The sequence below is a fragment of the Triplophysa rosa genome, linkage group LG1, assembly GCF_024868665.1.
Source record: "Triplophysa rosa linkage group LG1, Trosa_1v2, whole genome shotgun sequence".
Lineage (NCBI taxonomy): Eukaryota > Metazoa > Chordata > Actinopteri > Cypriniformes > Nemacheilidae > Triplophysa > Triplophysa rosa.
The window spans coordinates 33,725,226-33,752,378 of record NC_079890.1 but is presented as its reverse complement, the minus strand read 5'-3'; the positions used below and the strand labels follow the sequence as shown (position 1 = coordinate 33,752,378).

Below are 27,153 nucleotides of genomic sequence, written 5' to 3'. Positions count from 1 at the left end.
CGGATACACTTTAGTTTAATTTTATTATAGAGGATATTAATCAAATAAGTTTTATCACTGAATGAAACCAATATTTTCTATATATATATTTTTTTTATATTTTCTGGTTTACACACCTGTTTTTTGAGTGGCATTTTTATTGTATTAAATGATCATATTTGAAATGTGAACGTGTGCCTGTGTGTGAATCGTTGGTTCATGTTGGTGTTGGTGTATATTAAATTGTAGATAATACATCATTTCCTCAATCTAGGTTTACATAAAGAAAACCCAATATACTCCAAAATAAATAGATTATTTATACAGTAGCTTTATAGTGTTATAAGACTACACTTGGCTATAAATATACATTATACAGTATAGTATTCTATAAGATGTTTAAAGATATTTTTTAGAATACTATATGCTTACTGAGACAAAAAGTAAAAGTGTAAAATGTAAATGTTTACGTTTTTACATTGAAATAAATATGTACAGTATATTGTCACAAGTAAATTGTTTGTTTAATCAGTAGAGAGTTTAATCTATAAAAACGTTAATCTAATTCAAATATATTCTCTAACTCCATAAGTTTGAAAAAATGAGGAAGGGGAGCATAGCATCAATACATCCATTCTCAAGCAAAACAACACTGAAATTTATTGTGGAATTTTTAATTATTAAACATCTAAAAAACAGTAAAACTATAAAAATATTGAATGTAATAATACATCAATCACAGCTCACATATAAATAAACATATCTGTGCTATTTTGGGACAGAACTTCGGCATTCTGACACACACTGGTAACGCTCCACGGGTCCATGTTTGGTTAAATAGCAAGAAAAGCACTACTTTCAGTCTTGGTCAGGAGAACTGCTGCTGTTGCTGTCGTTTTCTTCTTCTTTCTCCTGCACGTTCTCCTCCTGTGTCTTCTGTAGGTCTTTTTCACTGCAGTGCTTCCAAACCTCTGTCTCAATGTCCTCCTGTCGCCGCTCAGCATCACGGAACATCCGGCAGCTTCTGTTCCTGTGGCACAGAGACATGTTATGTATCTAAAATGAAGAATCCTTTAGCACCTTTCTTTGGAGTGTACGATACACTTTGTCAACAAATGGTCAAAAGTGACTTACATTTTGAAATGAAGTGCAAGAAATACAGCCAATAGGGCAACAAAGGTGACGGTGATCAATAAGGCAACTGGAACAACTGTGGATCAAAAAAACAGAAAACGGTAAAACAAACATGCATAAGTGTTGATATATGCTCAAAAACTGTGCTTATACTATAGTCATCTCTTACCGCCAACTGAGGCCGGAGTACCACTCATAGGCAAATGTCTCTCTACTTCTATTTCATTAGGGTTGGGGTTGTGAGAGAGGGCGGGAGGAATAGAAAAAGAACTGAGTGGAGATGATGTGGATGCTTTTGGAGTGGTTGTTATTGGCTTCTCTGTGCTCTTTTGGTCTGCGGTCATGGCCTGATTTTGGATCTCAAAATCTGCAAACAGAACCAGTATAGGCTTGTTACATAAGCCACAGCAATTGAACCAAATCTGTGACACTTTCCTAGTTCAGACATTCGCCAATTCATCCTACTCACGTCCTTCCTTTGACCACATCTGTGGTCTTCAAACAAATCTATGATGATGTCACATTCAAAATTTCCTATTTCCTTAGCACACTAACAACTTGCTTTGATGCCAAGTGACACACACTTGGAAGGGAGCGCATTTAAAACACATTGGGCAGACAGTAACCACAAACTTATTCCTATAATGAAATACAGGCATTATATAACCTATAATAAAATACAGGTTATATTAAAGGAACAGTTCAACCAAAAATGAAAATTCTGTCATTATTTACTAACCCTCAAGTTGTTCCAAACCTGTATACATTTCTTTGTTCTGATCAACACAAAGAAGGAGACTTGGAAAAATGTTAGCAACTGAGATTTCTGGGACATCACTGACTACCATAGTAGGAAAAAATATTGTATCGTTTTTTTGTTCTGTTGAACACAGAATGAGATATTTTGAAGAATGTAGGAAAGCAAACAGTTCTGGGACACCCCTGACTACCATTTAATTTTCATACTATGGTAGTCAATAGTGCCCCAGAAATCCCAGTTGCTAACATTTTTCCAAATATCTTTCTTTGTGTTCAACAGAACAAAGAAACCTATACAGGTTTGGAACAATTTATGGGGAGTCATTCATGACAGAATTTTCATTTTTGGGTGGTGTATCACTTTAATTGGCAATCATTAAGACAAGAGAGTTGATATTAAACCTTATAATTTAAAAATGATCGAGGAAAATGTTTTACCTATTAAATTGAAGCAAAAGACATCAAACTTCGTATTGACATCTGCCCGCCACGCGACAACCCCGACTTCACCGCTGCCACAGTTCGACTTAACTTGAACTCTTGGGACAACAGCAATTTGTTCATCTATCCACCCAAACCTGAGATTTAAAAAATGGCAATAATTTGTAAAAGTACAATTTTAGATATTTATAATTATATATATAAAACCAAATCACTGTCTTTACCTGCATGTTTCAAGACCATGTTTCTGGGCTTCCACCACTTGGGCTTTGCTTGCAATAGTCACACCCAGATGCTCGCAAACATCTCGGGCTGCTGATGCGTTTAATTCGTATTTATTTCCCAGGGAAGCTTGAAAAACGCCAAGGATGGGCTGTTTAGGGTACACTGTTCATCAAAGAGAGAACAAGAAATTGAAGAATTATTTTTTAGTATATAAAAATGTAAAAAGATTGAACTGTGAGGTTTTTGTTATTTAAAGCACACAGCTTTGTTGAGGAGATCATTTTCTTTAGTTTGGATGCTGGTCTTTAGCATGGGATGCCATAACGGGTTACCAAACCAGTCTATTAACTACCAAGATCTCCTCAGTTAGTTAGTTTCGGTAGATAGACAAAGATAATTGACCACCATCAAACAACCTGGATGTTCCTTGTAGTCTGGTTTTCTCAGCAAAAAATAACAAGTAAATACTTAAATGTAAATAGAATCAATTTCTAACCATGCTCTTCAATCTATACCCATTGTAAAAATCTCAATTTTGTAAATAGCACAAACAGCTCATTTTCCACAAACAATGTATTTAAGTAACTCACAAACAATTTTACCTTTGATCAGTTTGGTATCCAAGGACAGACCACACATAAAAAAACTCTTCAAAAGCAGCAGCATCCACACACTCGCCATGTTGAAGACCGAGTTTCTGAGCAGTGTTCTGTGATCTGCATCCGAGTGCCAAGCGGAGAGGTTATAGGAAGGCTAAACTCCCCAGGGGTGCGGCCTGTGCGTGGAGAGGCGGTTATTTCATCAGTGACCTGTACAAAGTGTCACGACCGAGCTGCCGAGCCAGGGAAGAGGAAACAGGAGGTGCGCTGGCATCTCTGCACCGGCTCTTCAGGAGTCCCCTTCAGGCCAAGGAGAGAGGATCGCTCGGTGATGACTGAAGACCTGCTGACGCACTGTGCCACGCTGTATTTCCATGTCTTGATGTCATAGCAGTTACGGTGAAGAGAGGAAATCCATAATTGAGAGGAAAATGTTTTAACTTAATGTTGCTCTTTAATCTCTGGAGGTTTTATTGTGGCATCAACTTTGCCTGAGATGTTTCTCCTAAGATTGCTTAGGAGAAAAAAATAGACACGAATAAGACATTTGATGACACAGTAAGACTATACTGTAGATTTGAATTAAGAATGGAAAGAATAGTCCATATAATATATTGTCATCTTTGATGAGAAATCATCAGTTAACCGGACTGAGAACCTCCTAGACTATAATGTCTACATGATCCTTATCAAGTCACTTTCAAAATATTCGCCATGCAGCGTTTATGAAGATGAAGTCGAGATTATTGATGTGACTTCTAGAGATGTTTGTTCAACTTTGCTCTCACAAATGGACAATTTCCTCCTGTTCCCCTAGTGCTGGCTTATTAACAGGGTTCATCTAACTTCCTGTGATAGAACACAGACATGGAGACAAGGCTCTATCACACGTCCGGCAAAACATCTCTCTAACACACACGCACACGCACACACACACACACACACACACACACACACACACACACACACACACACACACACACACACACACACACCNACACACACACACACACACACACACACACACACACACACACACACACACACACACACACACACACACACACACACACACACACACACACATCATCATCATCTCACTGCCAGGAAAGTGACATGGGAAAAATTACTGTAATTCAACAAAAGCATAGTTTATTAATGTATTTTGTGTAACATTTTGTGTTACGGATGTGACATATAAATGCTCAGAGAATGTCACATGGGTATTTGAACCATCAAAGGTTGACATCTGTGCGATCACTTTAGTAAAAAAAAACGTTTTCATGATAAGGTTGACATTTGCATGGAATTGCCCATTTACGCTGATTTTAATTTCAATGTTATGGACAGGAAGACAAATTATGCAAACAGATTTTTTCCTCATGTGCACAAAAACGTCTTTGGAAGTATGGGGGTTCCGTAATCATAAACCCCAATTAATAAATTAAATATTTGTTTGAAAAAAATAAAAAGTGCATCTTCACGCAAATTTTTCTCTGATGTTCTCTACATGAAATTCACAAAAATAACACTTTGAACAAATACCATAAACACATTTGATTGTAAAACACCTTTATTACAAGGTGAAGTGGCACAACAGTAAACGCAAGCACGCATGTGCAAATATAAACTCTTTCATGCTAGTAAAAAGTGCTCTTTAAGGGGCTATTCACATTTCACGTTTTTTTTACGTGCAAGTTCGTTATTGTAAATGTAGACACGCGGCACATTTTTCTAGGCGCGTCGACGCTGCATCGAGATGGACATAGTTCAACTTTTCAGAATGCCACGCGCATACCGGGTCATTTGACTAGACTGAGAAAGCGGCGCGGCTTGCGTTTTCCGCACGGTTTTAGACGTGAAATGTGAATCGCCCCTAAAACTGTGAAAAAACTCTGTATTATTAAAATCAGTGCTCTATATATGCAACTCAACACACAGTCAACTATATAAGTTGCAAAATATTGCACTTAAGGATCTACCTTGGAATGTCAAATCAAATAAACAACAAACAATTGCAAAGACGTTTAACACACACCGTACCAAACATAGTTTTAAATATCGTACTTAATATTTCAAATATATATTTCACAAAACCTGAGAATTTTCAATAAGGTTTGAGTGGTATAATCATATATCTATCAAATGTGACATAAGTATAAAAAAACATTTTCTCAATAACAAGAAATCCTAACTTTCCTCAAGTAATATCCATTTCGTTCACAATGTAAATCCAATGCAAATTTAATATCTGAGCACACTTGGTCCCTAAAATAAAATATAGAAATCTGCTCTTTGCAGCGTGAAGGACTCACAGATGAGTCAGTTCAGTTCCCTGGTCTCTCCGGGAATCATTTCATTCTGGGGGAGGGCTCTTCGACCCTACATTCAGTCCAAAAAACTTCTTTTTGCCCGGGATGGCTGACTTCTCCGTAGACGTGTCTCCACTATCACTATGGCGGTTACTGAAGAAGTTCATGATATTGACAAATATGAATAAAACAAAGAATACAGTGAGGACAATCCAAAGCAAACGGTTTCGCCTGAAGACTTTTGGGAATATCCGATCAATGATCTCCAGTGCCTCCTCAATCCTGCTGAGATAATGCAAAAGGCATCGTTTCAGATCATTATAAGTAATACCAAGCCAAACACCTTCGATATTAGTTACCTGTTGGGCTTTCTGTTTTCATCAGCACCTCCTCTTATGTCCTCCTCACATTCCATCAGCTTCTCCTCTGCTTTCTCCTCCTCCTCCTTAAGTTCTTGGAGGTCTTTACTCCTCTTAAGTCCTTCTTGGTACCTACAGAGAAGCATGATTCTTCAATCAATATGCAACAACAAACATGCATACAGTAGTTGAAGAAAATACTGTGGTGTACTACTATTATTTACTATAGTACACTAGATACTATAGGGTTTTTGAGCCTCGCTATAGGACATATTACTGCAGTATTTACTATATATTGCAGTTAATACTTTATTATAGGATATCATATAGTGTCCTATATTAATTACGTTTATATAGTATAATTACTATATTACATTTTAATATGGTGAATACTATAGTACACTGCATTATTTTTTCCATGTCGGTTCTTTCTATAACATTAAGTGTACATTGAAAAAAAAACTAGTAGGATTTACTTATTTTTTTGTGTTGATTTACGTTTTTTAAGGAAATTTACTTGTCAAGTTTTTGCACACAGTTTTTTAAAGTAAATGGTTTTTTTGTGTGTCAAGTTTTTGCACACACATTTTTTAAAGTAAATGTATTTATATTTGTCTCAGGTTTTTGCACACAGCTTCTTTTAAGTAAATGTATTTATATTTGTGTCAACGTTTTTGCACAGTTTTTTCAAAGTAAATTTATTTTTCTTTTGTGTCAAGTTTTTGCACGTTTTTTTTAAGTAAGTGTGTTAATTTATGTGTCAGGTTTTTGCAAATAGTTTTTTAAGTAAACATATTTGTTTTTATGTCAAGTTTTCACACACAGTCTTTTAGGGGAAAAATGTATTTATTTATGTGTCAGGTTTTTGCCGTTTTTTTAGTAAACGTATTTATTTTTTGTTTCACTTTTTTGAACTTAAACTTGAACTTTGAAACTTGCCACAATTTTTTAAAGGAAGCTGACTTAAAAAAACTATAAATTAACACAAAAATGTAAAATCCCACAAGTTGTTTTTTTCAATGTTGTCTTAAATAAAGTGCTTATGTTAACTGCATAAAGGTCATTCTCGACTAACAACGCAAATAAATATTCATTGGAATATTAATAAATCTCCATGTCCACATCTCTTTCGTCTCATTTCTCTATGTACTGTATACTGTATTTACAGTGTGCATCTGTTTGTTGTTTTGTGTATGTGGTAAAAGATTTGTGTGGACCAGTGGGAAGATGTTACCCTTTGTTATAAGCCTCTTCTTCAATCTTGGCTCGGATCTCTTCATTAATCTTCTCTGGATTGCAAAGAACTTTTCTTGGCATGGTTTCACTTTCCTGTTCCGTCAAACGGTTTCCATTGCTTTTGTTTCACATAGGAAAGATAAAACAAAAACATTGCCATTACGCAGATCAGCGTGTGCCTCCTCTGTTAATAACAATGGGACTCGGCCCTGATGGAGATTTTAAAGCCTCTTAAAAAGCATCTACTACCGGTTTGGCTTTGTTTTTTAAACATTTTATTTCACACCTTTTCAGTCACAACATGTTCAGCACATTGGGAGGTCTTCGACTAGGCTTAGAACAGCGTACATGTTAGGAAACTTGTTATTGTCTGTCTGTTCCTGAGTTAACACCTAGTATCTGGATGTGAGAGTTTGATTTAAGTGTTTATTGTTCATTTTTAATACAGCAAGCTAACGCCTGGTTTTTCTCAAACATTCCTGTCAAAATGTTTAGATAGTCACAAAAAAGGACATAAAATAGACTGCAGATGGGTGTCGCGACTGGGAAAGCGTCCGAGAGAGAGAACTCAAATGCAGGCAGCGGTACACGAAAAAACGTAACTTTATTAATTCAAAACAAAAGCCCACGCTAATGCAGACTTATATACCCGCCAGATCCCTACGCTCTGCAAACGAACAACGTCTTGTGGTGCCATCCCAAAAAGGTAAAAAATCTCTCTCACATACCTTCTCGGGATCGGTTCCACATTTATGGAATGATCTGCCCGCTGCTACAAGATCAGCAGATTCTGTAGCCATCTTTAAGAATCGTCTGAAAACACATCTCTTCCGTCAACACCTGACCGATTAGTTCTGACTTCTATCTCTTTTCTACTCTTTCAAAAAAAAAAAACCTTAGCTCTGTACACTGTGATAGGCTATATCAGACCAATTTTCTTTTATTGCACTTATGCTTTTTGTTGTCCTTATGTTGTTCCAATTGCTTCCATTGTTTCCCTCATTTGTAAGTCGCTTTGGATAAAAGCGTCTGCTAAATGACTAATGTAGCGAGGAAGGCGGGACGAGAGCCGTGGGGCAGGAAGGCGGGGCCGGTGGCGTGAGTGATAATGAGTATCAGCTGTACGCGCACCGGTCCCGCATGCCTCATGGGGGAGCTCGGGAGCATAAGAGGACGAGCGGCAGGACTGCCGACAAGAGAGGACCGGGCCCGGACATTAGTTAAGTTTTGTTTATGTGTTTATGTTCGTGTGGCCGGCAGTCGGCCGTGAGGGGCTGCCGGCCTGTTTTTACTGCTGGATTATTGTTTATTTATTTTGATTAAAGTGTTTAAATGTTCGCCGGTTCCCGCCTCCTTCCTTCCGTTTTATTGAGCTTTGCTACATTGGTGCCGAAACCCGGGAGGAAGGAGGGGCATGCTGTCGAAGAGCCCTCGCCCCGAGGGGTCTCGCGGTGCTGCGGAGTCGGGCAGCGCAGACGAGGGATGTCCGCCGACGGCTGCCCGAGGCGGTGGTGCTGGAGCGTGTGCCCGGATGGGACGAAGAGCTCGCTGCCGTGTGCCTGGGTCGAGGTGGGGTGGCTGCCATCCGAAAGGGAGCGGAGAGGTTAGCCCCGCTTGCCGTGGGCCGGAGCCTGCTGCTTTCCGCCAGAAAGGGGAGGAGCAGGAATCGGGTGACCTGCTACCGTCTGCCCGCAGTTGGAGGAGCCACCGCCGGCCGCCAGGACACTAGGGCCTCGCTGCCGCGCCCCTGGGTCGAGGTGGGATGGTCCGGGAGGGAGCGGAGGAGTCAGCCCCGCTTTCCATGGGCCGGAGCCTGCTGCCGTCCGCCGGAAAGGGGAGGAGCAGGAAGCGGGGGACTCGCTACTGGCTACCCTCAGCCGGAAGAGCCATCGCTGGCCGCCAGGGGGCGGAGGAGGCGCGAGCCGTCCACCGAGCGTCCAGTACCACCGCATGGCCCTGCGAGGAAGAGCCTCTCGGCTGGCTGAGGACCGAGCGTCAGCGTGTCGGGGAACCGGACCAATTTTTTTTTCTGTTTCCTCTCTCCCCTCTCGCCCCTGTCGTTCCTGGTGCTTCCGTCTCCGTTCTCTCGTCTCGTCTGTCCATACCCCCAGGCGCTGGGGCCGTTGAGACTGGCCCCCAGGGGGAGTAAGCACAGTCTCGTGGGTGCCCCCCGGCCTATGAGGGGCGATGGGGGTATGTGACGAGGGAGGCGTGACGAGAGCCGTGGGAGGAAGAAGCGAGGCCGGGACGCGATTGATAATGAGTGTCAGCTGGGCGTCATTCCGGCCTCGTATCTCTCACTGAGGAGAGCGGAAGCATAAAAGGATGAATGGTAGGAGAATACGGCGAGAGAGGACCGGGCCCGGACATTAGTTAAGTTTTGTTTAAGTTTGTTTATGTTCGTGTTGCCGGCAGTCGTCCGCGAGGGGCTGCCCGCTTGTTACTTTTGTGCTTATGTTTGTGTGGCCAGCTGTCGACCGTGAGGCGACTGCCGGCCTTTTTACTGCTGGATTATTGTTTATTTATTTTGATTAAAGTCTTTTGATTGTTCGCCGGTTCCCGCCTTCTTCCTTCCTGGGTTTTGGCACCACTGTAACAAGGTTCAATAAAATGGGAAGGAAGAAGCCAGTGATTCAGCCGGCGTCCCAGCCGGTAACCCAGCCGGCCATCCAGCTCCAGCTGGAGTCCAGTCCGATCCAGCTGGCATTCCAGCCGGAGTCCAGTCCGGTCCAGCCGGCATTCCAGCCGGAGTCTAGTCCGGTCCAGCAGCCAGAGTCCAGTCCAGTCGGCATTCCAGCCGGAGCCCATTCCAGCCGGCGTCCAGTCCGGTTCAGCAGCCGGCAATCCAGCCGGCATCCAGTCCGGTTCAGCAGCCGGCGTCCAGTCCGGTTCAGCAGCCAGCAATCCAGTCCGGTTCAGCAGCCGGCAATCCAGCCGGTGATTCAGCCGGCAATCCAGCCGGCGATGCAGCCGGCACTCCAGCCGGCGGTTCAGCCGGCAGCCCAGCCAGCTATGCAGCCGGTCTCCCAGCCAGCAGATTCCCTGCTCATCCCTGGACCCTTGCCACCCCAACCTGTTCCCCCCAGGACTTCCCCTGTCAAATCCCCCCCCCGACTCCGTGCTCCTGAGCGCCCCCCCTATGGACTTGTTTGTTCCACCACCCCCCCTCCCATGTTTATTATTTTTATTGTCTCACCCCAACCCGATTATTATGTATGCTTGCTTGCCCTTGTTGTTGTTGGTAATGTTTTGTTGGTTCGCGTCACTGTCACAGTCTGTCTCATCTTGTTTGTCACCTTGAGGAGCGCCAGATTGTCGCTCCTTAAGGGGGGGCTTCTGTCATGATTCTGCCTCTTCATGTCATGTCTTTCTTGGTCTAGTGGCAGGATCATGACAGAGCCTCATGTTTTGTGTGGAGAGAGACACGTTTTTGTTTCGTCTTTGGCCCCGCCCCTCTCGTCTCCTCGTTTAGCTTTCCATCAGTGTTTCATTCCCGACACCTGTGCCTTGTTAATTATCCTTTGTTAGTCTCCCTATTTAATGCCCTTGTGTTTGCTGTCTTGTGCTGATTCGTTTTGCTTTGGATTTACTCCATCAAGTTTAGTCTAGCTGTGCAGTTCCAGTTCATGTCAAGTATTATTTTAGTTTAGCCCTGTCAGTTTATCGTGTCCATTATTGTTATCCCTTGTTCTTAGTTGTTTACCCCCTCGTGGGTTTTTTGTTTTGTGTTTGTTATTAAAGTAATTTTGTTCCCACCACCAAAGCTGCCTGCACTTGGGTTCATTCTCGTCGTGAACTTTCTGACAATGGGATTTTTGTGGGCTATTTTTAGCACACAGAAAAATAAAGTTATGTATGTCCTATTGTATATTAATACTCTTTAGATGGGTTTCCTACTTACTAAGTAAACAAGCATGTTCCCCTGTCACAAGACAAAAATCAAGCATATAGAACTAATGACATCTGCTTCTGTTCTGTCTGCCCTATAGGGGTTATCGCTGCGCTCCCTGCTCTTATTCATGCTGGCTGCCCAGAACAGAACCATACCGCCAATTTCAAATGTATGCTAATTGTCATTCATCATCATCATTTTTGATGGTAGTGAACCTGACAGAAATATCTATAGATAAGTGAGCGCTATTTCAACAATAAGCATGTTTTAGGGAAACTTTGATAGCTTAAGGCTGTCAAAGAATGACAGGAACGCATTTTCAAAGCAGAACTTTGTGAATGTACACTGTCATAAACAGTAAAGAAACACAATGTAGATGTTCAAAGTAGTTAAACATAGACTTACGGCTTCTCGAGCACATCTTGTTGCGTGGGATCCGAGGAACTTCCGTTTTTATTAGTGTTCGCCTCACACTGAAAATGTAGAACAATTTTAAAAAAAAGCTTTATAATAAAACTGACCTACTGAAGTCTAAAGGTTTTATTTTGATTCATTGTTTTGGCCTTGAAACGTCACCTTGACAAACTAGCATCTAGGAAACTTCAAGATAAAGCATCGTTAGTTACAAAAGGCTTCTGACAGACGGCATGAAAAGAGCTGTGCAGGCGGTATGGTTGAGATTGAACTCACCACCACAGGAAGTGCACTGGGGGCAGCGGTGGTGGCCGGGGTCTGTCCCGGGATGTTCAGTAGATTAAATTTAGGAACTACAGCCACGCTAACTCTTCGTCTGGGCAAAGCCTTAAGAGAGACAACACATTCTTTCTCACACAAATACTACAAAATCTATTGTGTTCCTGTAACTCTAAGAATGTCAGGGTCGTGGGTTTGATTCCCAGGGAGCACACATACTGATAAAAACATTGATTGATATTAGGGATGGAACAGTTCACAAAATCCACGGTTCGGTTCGTATTATGGTTCTGTGATCACGGTTTTCGGTTTGATTCGGTATACATAGTTAATTTTTTTCTCTTTTAACACTCCAGAAATACCATACATCAGCACAAAATATATAGCCTTATAATCAACCATTTACAGTATTTACAAAAATGTGTTATTCTTAAGGTCATGTCATGTAAAAAAACTGAAAGAATGAGGCAGCTTGATTTTAGGCATAGACTCACTGTGACACTGATAATCATAAATTAAACCTATAGGTGAGATTCTGATACAGCAAGGGAGGAGATGTTGTTAATTTCAACAGGCTTGTCATTTATTTGTAAAAAAAAAAAAAGGTTTGGCTTTAAATTCTATCTTAGAACAAAAACACTTATTTGTCAAATTAAAAGAACAGGTTTTATTGTCCCCCCACAGTTACTGCCCTTATCTGTGGTTGTTTAAATGTTGCGGGAAGTAGAGTCTGAACGTTAGACTGTAAGCAACACTTTTCGTTCATTTCGACATTTAATTCTAATCGTGGCAGACGTAATACATTTAGTTTAAGTGGTAGGGGAAAAGGAGGCGGGATGTTTGAGGACAATATGCGCAATACACGTGCTTGCGCTTGTGGCCTCCTGCTGCGCCGGACAGACCACATGACAGTGCCGGTGTGTTGCCGAAAAATGACTCCTGCCAAATTATGACTCCCCATTCCCCACTAACATTAGGTGTTAGGATTAGAGGTGAGGTTAGGATTAGCAAATCCCCCAGCAGTTTCAATGAGGGGAGTCGTAATCTGATGGGGAGTCCAAATTTGGCACAACAGTCATTCATGAGTAGACGGCTCCGGGTTGCTCCTGGAGCTTTGATGTATCGGGCAGAGCGGTCTGCGCAGCGCCGCATGAAGTCCAAAATGCCTAACTGTGAGCAGAGAGTGTTAGTCAGTGCATTGAAGAAAACAGCGACCATGGATGAAAAGAAACAATGTTGCTTGTCAGATTCTCCCAACAAGCGACTATATTTTTTTAATAAGCCCTGCAACTCACAACTTGTGATTTTTAACGCGACTTGACAGAAAAAGAATCCCAAAGTCGCATTTTATAAGCGGACCTGGCAACTCTGTCTGTGCCAAATGGAAAAAAGCATGTCACGCTCAGGGGCGTGTTTACCATTTTGGTTGAACATTTTTGTTTGAATTGCACAGCAGTATTTAGTACATGCAATTAATGAGACATATATACATACACATATAAACTGGATTTATTTTACGTTGAACCAAATAACAGCACAAAATTCTCTACAGTTTGTTATAAGAATAAACTTCTTGGTTTTGGGATGAAAAAGTGTCCTTTGTTTTATTCAGAATAATACAAAATGCTTTTAGCTAAAATATAAGAAAGTAAAAGGTGCAAGATTCTTCTTTTCATAGCATTGTTTTGCAATATTTGTAAAATTAGTATTAGATTTCTTTTCTTTTGCTTTCTTTTGTTTTTGAGCACCGTTTTGATTCGTGCGCTTCACTGCGTATATCTGAGTGTCTAAATCAAGCATCAAATGATTTTTACCACTTGTAGCCACTAGGGGGCCCCCAAGCTTGCAGGGCCCTACGCATTTGCGTGGTGGTTAACAAAACTACTGGTCACGCTGTGCATACCCGGACCGAACAATACACGCGCGTTTCGGTACGTCATAAACGGTACGGATTGTTTTCATGAACCCTTCCATCTCTAATTGATATACATTCTTTCAACACGAAAGTTAGTGGTGCACTCTTTTTTGCAGGAGCAGCAATTTACTGTAAGTTCATCAAAAAACCTATTCTTATCAAGATCCATTTTGTTTTCTGTATAGTGTTCTTGAAATGGCTCTTTAAAGACAAAGATATTGATTATATTTGTTATAAGATTAAATTAAGTCAAAACTTTAAGATCACCAAAGCATTTACTGTTATCTACCTTCCCCATTTGCAGTGACATGGACCTCGATGTACGTTGAACGCCATCATCTGCATAAAAAAGATATAGGGTAAAGAGGCAGTCATGCAGGTGTTGTAGAAACAGAACTCATTGGTGATGTCATAATGCATTTACCTGCAGTGTCCATTGAGCTCCCGTAGCACCGGTTGGAGTTTTGGTTGGCCAGCTTCTTGAACTCCATCAGTTCAGCGTGGTCCTTCTCATATGTCCTCTTCAGGTTCTCCACATACTGCATCATCACCTCAGTGGCCTTATTCATTCTCTTCTCCTGTCACAGACAATGGTTACATGTTATGTAGCATAGCTTAACACAGAATTAAATTCACACAAACCAAAACTAGAAGCAACCCAGAAAACACAGATTAAGCTAGACATACACTATCGGTAAAAAGTTTTCAAACACTTGAATAAAATGTTTCTTATTATCTTTAAAAAAAATAATCGCAAGGTGTATGCTGAAATGTATGAAATTAGTTTTATAGACAAAAATATAATTGTGCAAATATAAACTTTTTTCATTATAAACTAGTCTAATTTTTTTTATAAAAAATGTCTTTAAAATGGATGACTTTGACTAAGTAGGCCTAATTAAAAAAGAGCAGCCAATAAGAGCTCAGAATTGATGGGAACTCCTTTAAAATAGTTTAAAAAAATCTTAGGGTGAAACCCCAGGAACTGGAATGATAAAATGCCAAGAGAACATTTCTACAAATTCTAGGCAAAAGGTGACTACACTGAAGATGTTTTATTTAGATTTTTTAGTTGAAACAATCCTCATAGTTACCTTTGCGGCATTCCACAGTTTTGATGAGCTTACTATTTTTTTTAAATGTAGAAAAAATATGAATAAGTGAGTAATGCTGCATCTCAATCCGCACACTATCCGTAGTATTCAAAAGTAGAATTAGTATGTCCCAAATCGTAGTATGTTGAAAAGAGTATTCCAAAGATTTCCGGATGGTCTACTACTTCCGGTAGAAATTCGAAGTGCAGAACGATGCACATTCTAACGGCTAATATTACCCAGAACTCACCGCGAGTAGGTGGAGTTTAGTGACGCTCCACTGCATTTATAAATTATATAACTGCTGTGTCACTAAATGAACAAATGTAAGTATACAGTAAACATTACATACGAAATAATGAATGAATAAATACCTTAAGGGAAAGAAGAGCTGTATTTTGATGTGTGTGACAGTTATTGATGTTGTCTAGGCAAAATGGCCACTTCCGCTTCCTGTTAGTATGTCCCAGTGCGTGCATGTTGTTTTGCTACACACTAAGATGTATATACTTTTCCATTACAAAAACAGCACATACTTTTAGTGTAGTGTATCACAACAAAACACATTCAAAACCCAGCAGTCATTTTAGACTTGTGGTTCTCAAACTTTTTTGTTTTAAGGCCTCCTTTGTGTATGGTGCAACCCTTTGTGGCCCTCCAAATAAAGACTTATAACCCTAAAAACAGAATTCTAATTAAACCAAAACTATTTTAATTATACAATGCTGGAACATCAAATTATTTGGTTAGTGGTCTTATTTTACTGATGTTTGATTGCACAAAGTATATGATACATTTCTATATTTCATAAAATGCCACAAAAACTGTTTTAGACAAACCGGATTGTCAGAATAGGTACTTGCACCTACTATACAAAGTTAATTCCTGCAAATGTGATTCAAGTAAACTTCATCTTCCCTTAAAGATTATGCTTATTGAGCATGTTAGGAAAATTGGTAATTTAAAGGAACAGTTCACCCAAAAATGTGAATTCAGTCATCATTTATTTACTCTCATGTCATTCAAAATCTGTATATGACTCTTTCTGCTGTGAAACACAATTGTGTCCGTGGTTTTGTGTCCATACAATCGAAGTCAATGTTGTTTGATTAGCAATATTCCTCAAAAAATTCTTCCTATGTGTTCTGCAGATTTTTTTTATTTTGGATAACCTCCTTTAAAGGGGAACTCCAACCAAAAATTCTGCCATTCATTACTAACACTCAAATCAGGAAGTTTTTCAATATAGTCGTTAGTTTTGTTTGTTTGCGCACAAGAAAGTATCCTTGTCGCATTATATTAATTTATACTGAACCACTGGAGTCGCGTGGACAATTTTACGATGACTTTACGCACTTTCAACGCTTTGAAGATTGGTTGCGTTGCAATCTAAGGAGGAGTCAGAAAGCTTCCAAAACTACCTTAATTTGCGTTTTTGGGAAAAATAAAGGTCCTACAGATGTTAAACTACTTGAGGGTGAGTACTTAATGGCAGAATTTTCATTTTTGGTCGGAGTTCCCCTTTAAGGCCTTAGATAGATACAAAAGAGTGTCTGTATAATGATCCTATACAAGAACAACGCTCATACTAAACTGAAAACCCCTGCCAAAATGTTTATATTGTCGCCACTGGCAGAATACCGCAGAGTGTGTCTCCATTTATTTGGTTTACTTTGGCTTGCGCGTTAACCTAAGGGCAAGCACAACACTAAGCTAAATCTATCACAAACATACCTTATCTGCTGGAAAATAAACATTCTCGTTCCCTCTCTTTTCCACAAAGGCCAGTTTTCTCATAAAAACAGCACAAGCACTTTCATCAAGTTTCTACAATAAAACTGAAACAGAGAGGAAAATGGAAAGGGACCCTGGACAGCTAACAGGAAGTGTGACATCAGTCTCACCTGCCGCACGGCTCCGACCATCTCGGCCCTGCTTGAGAGTCGGTTAGTTAGTCGATGAAGTACAGCGATGGTTTCTATAAGCTGCTGGTATAATTCTCTCTGCTCTATATTCTGCCACATGGACACGGTGTTCTGCAACGCAACACCAACATGTTTACATTCATTTAATTCTCAACAAATCTGTGTGTGAATGTTGTTTATTATGAGTGTTAACCTTGATGGCAGATTTAAACTCTTCCAGTTCTTTCTCAGTGTTTTCCTCTGTCAGGCTGCGTTCCCTTTCCGACTGTTTGAGCCGAGACTCCAGAGTGTAGTTGTCGTTGCGGAAGGCCAACGATAGCTGCACAAAGGCATTCTGCAGGAGGAAAAGAGCAACATGGGATTTATTTTAATATAAAAGATTATCTTTTTAATATAGAGATGGCAGCATATCAACTCGCACATGACAAGATTTAACAATTTACAATGAAATGGCTTCAAACTGGTGATGCCAGTAGTGCTGTCAGTTCGCTGAAATTTGAACGTTTTTTTTTTTTGTAAACATATGCTTATCACTTGGTGACAAATGACCTCAGCCCTATGAGAGCGGAAGTGGCTGAGCCGGCTGAGATTTTAGCGGATGTACGTCATCACCCTGCGTGCATAGAGTCTATGGCTGCGTCCGAAATCGCCTACTTCCATACTATATAGTATGCGAAAATGAGTATGAGTCGTGAATAGTATGTCCGAAACCTCAGTATGCAAAAAACAGTAGGCTAGAAATCCCCGGTTGGTCTACTACTTTCGCCGAGATTCGTGAGTGTGGATCGGATGGACACTTATCTATCCCATGATGCCACGGGAGCTGAGCAACGGTCAAATTTCAAAAGTAAATCAAATAAATATAGCGGAAAACTTCAAGGCGGACGTCCGTTTTTAATGTAAGTGCCAATAAATGAATTTCTCGTGACTAAATTATGTTTTTATCAACGCTCACTGTAGGATGTTGTTAATACGTCATAGGTCAAAGAGCATACGGGTCACATGACCATAAAACATGGCGGACGCAGTATGTCCGAAATGTATTCATACTACTCCCACTCATACTATATAGAACGCAGTTTTAACGGCCGATTGGTAGGTACTTATCAAATTCAGTACGTACTGTCACAGTATGCGATTGCGGACGCCGCCTATTGCAACCAATGGTTCACTCCACCCCTCCCTTTCAAATACTACAGTATTTTTCTGAGTTTTCAAGCTAACAGGACTTTTATTTTGACGGGTCGTCGGGAAGAGTTGACGATAGCTGTCCTCAAACAGTTAAATGCTCGTAATATAAACTCTCAGAGCAACTCTGGAGATGAAGTTCATGTGTTTATATTCTCATACAGTGCAGACGCAGACAAATCCTCGACCATCACTCGTGTAGTATCTGTGCACCTCATTCACTCACGTAGAACAGCCAGATGACATATTTAAATGACAGGATTCCGCGACCGCATCTACTTATATGGTCTCAATGCGCTGCGCCATTGATTAATTTCACGCACAAACAAGCACGACAAACGCAATTCACACAAACACGCAGCTCTGTCTAATGCACCTTTTCTTATTATTCTTAGCACACACCGGTTTTTTCGTAGCACTGTTATTTATTTTCAAGTTTCTTGTCCGGTCGGGCAAGTAAAATTCTCTCTCACTTGCCCATACAAACCATTCACTTCCGGACGAGCGGACAAGCGTTAATGCAACTGGTATATACGGTATATAGTCCTGCTTTGGTTAGATCCAGGCCATTTTTTTTAAATGTCCTTAAACACACACATCATTCTACATTCTGGATCTATCAGACAAGATCAGACTGTGCCGTGGTGGTACAGCGAGTATTGTCTGAGTATTAGAAAGGAAGATACGTCCAGCCCTTGACCCTCATGAGCGTCATCCTGGGAGCAGATTGGATCCACAAAGGAATGTTTGCGTTTCCTCACAGGGGACAGGAACTCACTAAAGCTCATCAAATTGCCATGTCCTAAACCAGGCTCAGGAGAGCAGACAGTTCCATGGCCTCACATACGCATCAAAACAGACTCATTCTGGAAAACACTGCTGAACTAGAGCACATGTGACTAAAAACTGAATCCAGCATCCCTAGATGACAATTCATTACACTGAATACTATATACAATGTGCAAAAACAACACTTACAAATGCCCAAGGCATTGACTGGATTTGATAAACGCATACACACCTCCACTTCTTTCTCTGAGAGAGGGGGTGCGCTGCAATACAAAAGGAAAAAGTATTAAGGAAGATACAAAATAACATGGGAAATGAATGGGCCTATGATTTGGTCGACGGTTTTGTGAGCGTACCAGCCAGGTAAACCTCTGTGCAGCTTGAGCTTGCGCAGCATGATGTCTGAAATATTGGGCATTGCATCAGATTTCTCTTTAGAGTCATCTTCACTGGGAGAGCTGGGCAGAGGAGAGGGTTGACCTGACAAATAAACCCAATAAAAACAACGTATTTAAGAGAACTAGTAAAAACATCACAAATTGAGTGTTACTGTGACACACATGAAGCCAACTAGTGGTGGAAGCATGTAGTTACACTTTCCTATAGGCCTACGCACACAAAGAATATAAACATATCCCAGTATGTTAAGTGACAAGATCGAACATTCTTCTTCTTTATTATTGCTCTATAAATTAAGCTTGATTGACAGTCTCTATGGCTTTGTCTCATCCTCTAAGATCAAGTAAGTAAGTGTATAGTAAGTGCACATAGAAGTATATAGAAAGACCTCAACATTACAGTTAATTAACAAAGAAGTTTTATCACCGTGTTCTTATGCTAATTCATGCATGTGCAAATCATTTTTACAGCCCAAATAGAAAACAAGAAGAATTTTAGTTATGTAATAAAACAAGCTGCTATGCTTTTAAATCCATCAAAATTCACTGTCCCCATTGATTTTAACTGACACTACGTTACTGTAGATATGTTTGTTGTTGTTGTTGTTGTAACAACCCGAGGGACAAATTTCAATTGTCTGTGGTAATTTACAGCAAACCACAGATTCTTTCAATAAAGCTGTGCTGTATGTATGAATATCAGACATTGAATGTCACACCTCTGTCCTGCTCAGTGGATTCATTCAGGTCAGGGAGCTTTGAGCTGGAGATACTCTGGTTACGCTGCAGTTTGTGCTCCTGGAGGAGAAAAACACTTCAGGTCTCACTTCTTTAGGAAAATGGTGTAAGACACCTGCTCCCTTGGGCATTTACTGACAAATTGTATTATACATAATACGCATTTTGCATGTGCAGGATGTTAATGCATCATTAAAAATATTAATAGGGGAACTTAATGAAAAATAATAACATATAATAATTGCATTAAAGGGGTCATTTTACGCAGCTAAAACGAATATTATTGTTTGCTTTAGATGTATTACAATGTGTATACACGATTTAAGGTTAAAAAACGCTGTATTTTCCACATACCGTGCATGTTTGTATCTTCTCTTAGCCCCGCCTCTCTGAAACGCGAGGATATTTTACAAAGCTCATCGCTCTGAAAAGCGAGGTGTGCCACGACTGCGTAGTGATTGGTGGAATACTGCAATTGTGTGACGGAAATGTAACGCCTCTTACCATATTGGGAACATCAGGTTCCAAAGCAAATTGTACTGACAGGTAAGCCCACCTTACTTGCGTGTAGATTTGGGCGGTTTTAGTCAAATCACTCCACGAGCTGACATCAAGTTGTAGGGGTGTGGTTACACGAGGCGTTTCAGGCAGGTCTGGGTGAGCATTCGCTTCTAGATAAAATACATCTTTTGTTCCGACACTTAAATTTTTGCAATTTCACGTGTCTAATACATGCATGGGCAACTTATAACACACCAAAGACACAGAAAAACACGTACTTCCGGCAAATGACTCCTTTAAATAAACGATTTGTTGAATTTTGTTGTATGTTCATTTTATTAAATAAACATTTTGTTGAATGTACTTTGTATTTGTCGCATTAAACAAACCATACGGTACATTGACATCTAGCTGTTGAGATTGGTATTGCGGTCTAAATTCAAAATATTGGAGAGACAAGTTAGCAAATTAGCGGTTCTTCTTGGTTTCTTTTAAAGGGGTCATATGACACGGCTAAAACAAATATTATGGTTTGTTTTAGATGTAATGCAATGTGTAAACATGATTTAAGGTTAAAAAATGCTGTATTTTCCACATACCCTGCATGTTTGTATCTCCTCTTTGCCCCGCCTCTCTGAAACGAGCAGATTTTTTACAAAGCTCATCGCTCTGAAAAGCGAGGTGTGCTATGATTGGCCAGTTAACCAGTGCGTAGTGATTGGTCGAAAACTGCAAGCGTGTGACGGAAATGTAACGTCTCTTACCATATTTGGAACATCAGGTTCCAACGTGATTGTACTGACAGGTACGCCCACCTTACTTGCGTATACATTTGGGCGGTCTTAGCCAAATCATACCACAAACTGACGTAGATTTGTGGGGGTGTGGTTACACGAGGCGTTTCAGGCAGGTCTGGGTGAGAATTCGCTTTTAGATAGAATGCATATTTTGTTCCGACACTTTAATTTTTGCAATTTTACGTGTCTAATACATGCATGGGCAACTTATAACACACCAAAGACACAGAAAAACACGCATTCGCGCCATATGACCCCTTTAATTGTTATCAAAAATCATCTACAGGCACTCTATTGTTTGTGAATGTGTACCAGAAATTAAGTCGGGATCACAAAAGTGCACAGTAAAGTTTGTTTATGTTGTTAAAATGAAACGGTCTATAGTTCCCCTTTTACGCGTACGCGAGGGACAGCGTACAGTGCACGTGACGCAAATTCCGTCATCAGAATATGCATGTACTGTACGTGCACCGCCGGAATTTTGTTTCCTCGTGTACAAAGTAAGTGATTATTATTTTGAAAGCATCAGAAAAGTAAAATAATAAATAAATATTCAGAATATGCATCTTATTAATTTAGTTTACTTACACTGATAAGTAAAGCTCAGACTCATATTGAATTATTCTATTGAATTATTATGATTAACAAGTGTGATTTTATTTACAGAATTATTAAAGGGATATCATTAATATAATTTATTCACCCTAATGTCATTGTAAACCTGTATGACTTTCCTTCTTCTGCAGAACACAAAAGATCTTTTGAAGAACGTTGGTAACCAAACAACATGGGCCCCTATTGACTTCCATTGTAGACCAGTGGTTCCCAAAGTGGGTGCCGTGACAATTAGCCAGGCGTGCCGGCGAATCTCAGCTTTTTTCCAGTAACAATTAAAAATAATCTTTCACATCATATATTTTAAAATATATCAAAACACCAACATATGAGCATGTCCAAACGAAACTGAAAATACGCGAAAAAACATATTTCATACATATGTAAAGTTTAAATATTTATTTTACCGCCACTTGAACCGTTCCCAGGAGAAAATCGCTCCGCCCATTGTACTGATGCGCGCTCATGTGGGACACGCGTCCCAGCTATCAGGTTGGTTTCACGATTGCCTGGTCCGAACCCTAGTTTGATTGCTCCCCCTGCCGCCGTTGGACTGCGTTCACATTATTTTAGGGTCCGAACCGCGGGTCGTTTGCGTCATCAAGCATGCAGCTATTTACCCTGTGGCTTGTAACGACGACGCAAGAAGGCGGCAAAATGCATAACATTGCTCGTTTCGCTTTCATACATTTTTGTTTTTGAACTGTTAGTTTTGTTTCCAAAGCTTCAGTACATAACGGCACTTTCGTCTATGAATGTACTGCAAATGCTCTTAAGAACGCTGAAGGCGCACATAAATGAGACAGCTCTCTGCTTGGAGCGCGTCAGTCACGAATTAATAATATGTCATTAATAGCGGTTCACTTCCGTGATTTGGTACGAATGCGTTCATATCAGCAGCGAAGCGTACTGGAGTTCACGCGAAGCGCACCTACACCTCCTTTTTAAGCGGACTCGGGTACACTTCGCAGGTGCGCACCCGGGTTCAGAAGACAGCGTTCACATCACCCAAACGAAAAGAACTCTGACGTTAATCGAACCCGGGTGCGCACCAAAAGTGCTAATGTGAAACCGCCAGACTGCGCCGTCAGTGTGCTGTTGCCGTTTAAAACCTCCTACTTGTGTGAGCTAGCGTTCTCATCCCTGGCCTACGTGAAAAACAAAAAAAGGCAGCGCCTGTCAGTGGAGCACGATCCACAATCTACCCCCGTATCAAGAGGCTGTGCTCCCAAAAGCAGGCGCATGTATCCCATTAAAATACCCATAACACAGTTCCATCATGCACAGGTATTTTAGTTTCCTTTTTAGGTCGTAAGGTCAGGTTTGAACAAAGCAAATAAGAACCTAAAGAAAAATGTAATGCGAGTTGTTTATTATTATTTAAAGAATTAAGTATCAATCTTTATTCTAATGTGTTTTGTTCCAACGATTTCCACATACAGCAAATGGTTCATATCAGTCTATAAGGTTTGTTTACACGTGTCATCGAGTTGTAAATGACAGATGGTTAATTTAAACGATTTGTTTCACCTCATATAATGTCCGTTGTAATGCATTTGTAATAAATTCATGCAGCTGTTTATACTTCATTTGTTGTTTGCTCATCTGGATTTAATTTTATATATGTATGTACGCATGTACATTTAGTTAAATCAGGGTTGGGATGCCGTGGGGGAAAAAAAACACTACAAAGGGGTGCCTTGCTTTCAAAAAGTTTGGGAACCACTGGTATAGACATAAAAACCACTGAGACATTTCTCAAAGTATCTTCTTTTAGTGTTTCACAGAAGAAAGAGTCAAATACAGGTTTTGAACAACATGAGGATAAATAAATTATTATTTTTTTGGGGGGGTGAACTCTCCCTTTAAATAACATTTGATAAATACATTCACAGCTCACCATTATCCAGTCATAAATTCACAGCTCACTGTTATCCAGTCATAAAAAACTATCATCTAACTGCAAAACTCTCAAAAATGTTGATGGTCAGATGGGAAGTCAACCTTAGGAGATTTACAGTCATTCAACATTCATGAGATTTAGTGCCATCTATGGTCAAGAAGATAATTAAAGATGGGGGGGGGGGGTTGGGGTAAAAGACAGTCTAACCCGGGGGAGCGTCTTACCCCATCTTACCCTAAAATTCCACCACGCTGCCAACTCAACTCAAGTAAGCCATAAAAGGAACATTAAATTACAGAAACACCACGGTGACTACGGTTAGCCAAAAACAACAAAGATTACCTCACGTAATTTGGACAGTTTCTGAACGTTCCCGGGCGGCACAGGGAAGTCCTTGTACCCAGAGGACATAAACAGCGACTCTCGTGAACTGTCAGAGAAGGGCAGACTCTCCTCGCCTTTGGGAGCAGCATTTCTCATGTTGATGGAGCCCACCGTGTCCCAGGACACGGCTCTCATCAGAGGTGGGAAGGCTCCTATTGTTTTGATTTCGGCCGTGCACGGGGCCTGCTGTGTGGGTGGCCGGTGGACGGGTTTGGCTACCCCTGTAGCCAGAGGTTGATTGGCGCCACGGCCAGCGGTCTCGTCGTTTTTCTGCCCAGCTTGTTCAGAGTTCTTCGCCTTGTCTACTGATCCATGTTGGTCCAGGTTCTCCTGAGTCACGGCAGTCTCTCTGACCGGTACGGCAGTGGCGTATCGGGGACTTAGCGTACCAGAGGACACTTTTCGTTTTTCAATGGGCTTCCACTCGACAAGCCTTGTGAAGGTCTGAGAACATTCGAGAATGGTTTTCAGTCATTTACACAACACCTTATGCACAGATTTATGTGCGACAAGCCTTGTGAAGCTCTGAGAACATTCAAGAATGGTTTATTTTTTTATGTTGAACGAGGAAGGAAAAGATAAATGTTAAGCATTGTTGTACAAACCTCCTGCTCTGGTTTACTTGTGTCCCCATGGTCATGAGAAGGTGACACCTCCCGGTGCTAAGCACAAACGCAAACAATCCAATGTTATTTAGGAAACAGAGAACATTTCATTAATAAAACGTCTTTAAAAGACACTCACCGGAGTAAAGGAAGGACTCGCAGGAGGAGTTGTGCTGACGTCAGGACCACCTGGTGGAAAAAACAAAACAGTTCAAACATCTAGCTATGATCTAAATGAAGACAAACTCTGCCAGCGAGCATGCAAAAGCACACATTATGATACCTAGCTGCACGGGTGCAGAGAGGGAACTGCTTCTCGATGGTCTGGGGGACGAGGAGGGCGTTGGGTTCGGGGAGAGAGCTGCAACCAAAACACACTGTTATCCATGTTTGGACATGCACCGAACATCATTGCTTTTGGATCTCTCCTTACTACATCTCTTACACGAAGCTGTGAATGTGATGTGCTTAAGTCAGTATGTTGTAGTTTGTGTGCAGGATACAGGAGGAACTCTGACTTCTGAAGACATTAACAAATCACTAATAATAAGCTCCCCTCACTAACCAAAAACATTTACTTTGTAACGTTTACTCAAAGTTACTGAGTGCAGCTGTAACACGTCAGAGGAGACCTGGCCCTCCCAGCTGAGCCTGGTTTCTCCCGAGGTTTTTTCTCCATTTATTCATAATTGGAGATTGGGTTCCTCGCCAGTGGGCCGTGTTGGCTTGCTCAGCGGGAGTATGCTGATATTAGATTAGTTTAAGATTCTGTAAACTCCATTAACATTGCCTACTCTTTCTATGACATGCACTATATTGTATTTGACCTTTTTTCTTTTTGTTTTGTTTTTCTTCCTGTAAAGCTTTGAAACGATGCAACATTGTAAAAAGGGCTTTATAAATAAAAGTGAATTGAACTGAAGACATTCGAGGAAATGTGAACATGATGTTCAGTCTGATAAGAGTGAGCAAGTTACAATAAAGATATAAGACAAAGCTGGTAAATGCTGTATTTATTGCATTAAACTTTTAATATTAGAAACAAAAGTGTACACAGAAAAATCCACCCAGTGGATTTGTGCAAGTACCGCAGACGTTAAACTGTCTAGAACAGTAGCCCCACTTCTAAAAGGACTATTTAGACAACTTTACAGCTGAAATGAGACATTTTAATGCTGTATTTAAACAACTTTACAGCTCAAATGATGAGTTTAATGCAGAAAAGTGTACAGTACTTCAAAATGCAAGCTGCACATTTCTGCAAATTACCTTGCTCACGTAAACTACACTTTTAAGTGCGTTACTGTACTGCTTTAAGAAATAAGGTATGGTCAAAATTGTCTTTCCAAAACATTATTTTAGGATAAAAATGCTCTGAGGAAGAGTTGCTTTTTCTTGCTTAAGAGATACTTTGTTATGTTTCATTAAAGTGCTTATTTAATCTTATTTGTTTCTCTCAAACCTCCCTGGGAGAGATACAACTAATGAGATTGTCAGTCAACACTTAGAAAGAGTACAGAGCTATAAAGTTGAACTGGAAACCACTGCTCAGATCATTTAGTCTTTTAAGATTGCATAAGAAAGAAGATTTATGTTCATGTTAAACTCTGTGACTTGACTGTAAACCTCAATAACTTGGCAAATCTGAGCACAATGTGACATTATTGAGATCTCGCCTAAATCTCTATGGGGAATTTTAAAGTTGTGGTTTTCAAGAGAAGTATCAGAGAAACATGAAGCTAAAGCAAAAATCTCTCGCTTTTTAAGGACTGTTGTTTCTACCTGTGGGGGACTCAGAGAGGCTACAGGTGGAACGTCGGCCCCTGCGCTGCAGGAAACGATCGCTGACTTTTTTGGCCTCCTCAAGCAGCTCCAGATTCTTCTGACGGTCCACTTCAGATAGCTGCAGCTCAGGCAGCTGATCCTTCACTAGATCGATCACGTGTCCCTCATCATCTGAAACATTTATACAATTAATACAAAGCAAATCAGTACCTCAACACCTTATCTCAATATACTGCATGTGACTGTATTACAGATGACAATGAGCTATGTTTACTATTCTAGACCTACTGCTGGCTCCCATAAATCATTGCTTTAAAGTATTTCTAAATCCAAACACATCAATTATATGAATATTCTGAATATTTACAAGCATTCGTGCCGTCCAGCTAAATGTAAATGTAAATGAGTGTATTGAAATTCAACAGACACTGGACAGGAATGGCCACAAAACATCTAGAAATGCTGATTAAATGAAAATTTGGAATGGTCTCCTTATTTTGTACCAAAACATTATGATGAAACATAGGAAGGTGCCGTGGAACATACCCATTGTGGTGATGGGACCGGAGGAGGCAGAGTTTCGGGACAGCCGAGGTCTTGGGCTGTGTGGTCTGAGGCACATTAAAAACAAACATTATACCAACAGATGCTTAATATAACCAAACAACTCTGTTTTAACACAGCTTTTACAACAAACTGAATGGCTTTAGCACATCTAAAATGAATAAAACTGCTTTTTGTAAAGCTTGAGATTTACAGGAATCTATTTTCAATACCTTGCTTTCTCCAGAGCACCGGCCTCTGGTTTGCTGGCTGGTCTTGGAAGCACGATGGCCGGCGGACTCATGGTTACATTCGTCATCTTGCTTTCAACTGGTGTGTACTGC

The 27,153-nt window shown here is 40.5% G+C and overlaps 2 protein-coding genes across 2 annotated transcripts in view; both read right to left on the bottom strand.

Annotated features, from left to right (window-relative positions):
* Positions 1-485: 485 nt before the first annotated feature.
* lyve1a (lymphatic vessel endothelial hyaluronic receptor 1a) lies at positions 486-3,484 on the bottom strand. The gene is made up of 6 exons (XM_057333150.1): positions 3,141-3,484; positions 2,538-2,700; positions 2,311-2,450; positions 1,283-1,480; positions 1,114-1,189; positions 486-1,009 (listed from the first exon to the last, which is right to left on the bottom strand). The coding sequence occupies exons 1-6, from the start codon at positions 3,217-3,219 to the stop codon at positions 838-840; spliced, it is 828 nt and encodes a 275-aa protein (XP_057189133.1). The 5' UTR covers positions 3,220-3,484; the 3' UTR covers positions 486-837.
* Positions 3,485-4,682: 1,198 nt separating this feature from the next.
* The window catches only part of mrvi1 (murine retrovirus integration site 1 homolog), a 48,378-nt gene continuing 25,907 nt past the window's right edge, over positions 4,683-27,153 (bottom strand). The window contains exons 25-43 of the mRNA XM_057343061.1: positions 27,043-27,149; positions 26,813-26,877; positions 26,264-26,437; positions 24,765-24,842; positions 24,621-24,670; positions 24,482-24,538; positions 23,835-24,320; positions 19,658-19,736; positions 18,897-19,020; positions 18,773-18,803; positions 16,757-16,897; positions 16,543-16,674; positions 13,969-14,122; positions 13,834-13,883; positions 11,627-11,737; positions 11,342-11,409; positions 7,043-7,162; positions 5,809-5,940; positions 4,683-5,734 (exon numbers count right to left, since the gene is read on the bottom strand). Coding sequence (XP_057199044.1) covers positions 5,494-5,734; positions 5,809-5,940; positions 7,043-7,162; positions 11,342-11,409; positions 11,627-11,737; positions 13,834-13,883; positions 13,969-14,122; positions 16,543-16,674; positions 16,757-16,897; positions 18,773-18,803; positions 18,897-19,020; positions 19,658-19,736; positions 23,835-24,320; positions 24,482-24,538; positions 24,621-24,670; positions 24,765-24,842; positions 26,264-26,437; positions 26,813-26,877; positions 27,043-27,149 — 2,400 coding nt within the window. The 3' untranslated portion in view covers positions 4,683-5,493. The remainder of the gene's footprint in view (positions 5,735-5,808; positions 5,941-7,042; positions 7,163-11,341; positions 11,410-11,626; positions 11,738-13,833; positions 13,884-13,968; positions 14,123-16,542; positions 16,675-16,756; positions 16,898-18,772; positions 18,804-18,896; positions 19,021-19,657; positions 19,737-23,834; positions 24,321-24,481; positions 24,539-24,620; positions 24,671-24,764; positions 24,843-26,263; positions 26,438-26,812; positions 26,878-27,042; positions 27,150-27,153) is intronic.

Coding starts and splice junctions, on each gene's coding strand:
- lyve1a (XM_057333150.1), bottom strand. CDS start 3,219: ATGGCGAGTGTGTGGATGCTGCTGCTTTTGAAGAGTTTTTTTATGTGT. Junction 2,701..3,140: donor GGATACCAAACTGATCAAAG/GTAAAATTGTTT, acceptor TTTGATGAACAG/TGTACCCTAAACAGCCCATC. Junction 1,010..1,113: donor CTTGCACTTCATTTCAAAAT/GTAAGTCACTTT, acceptor TCTGTGCCACAG/GAACAGAAGCTGCCGGATGT.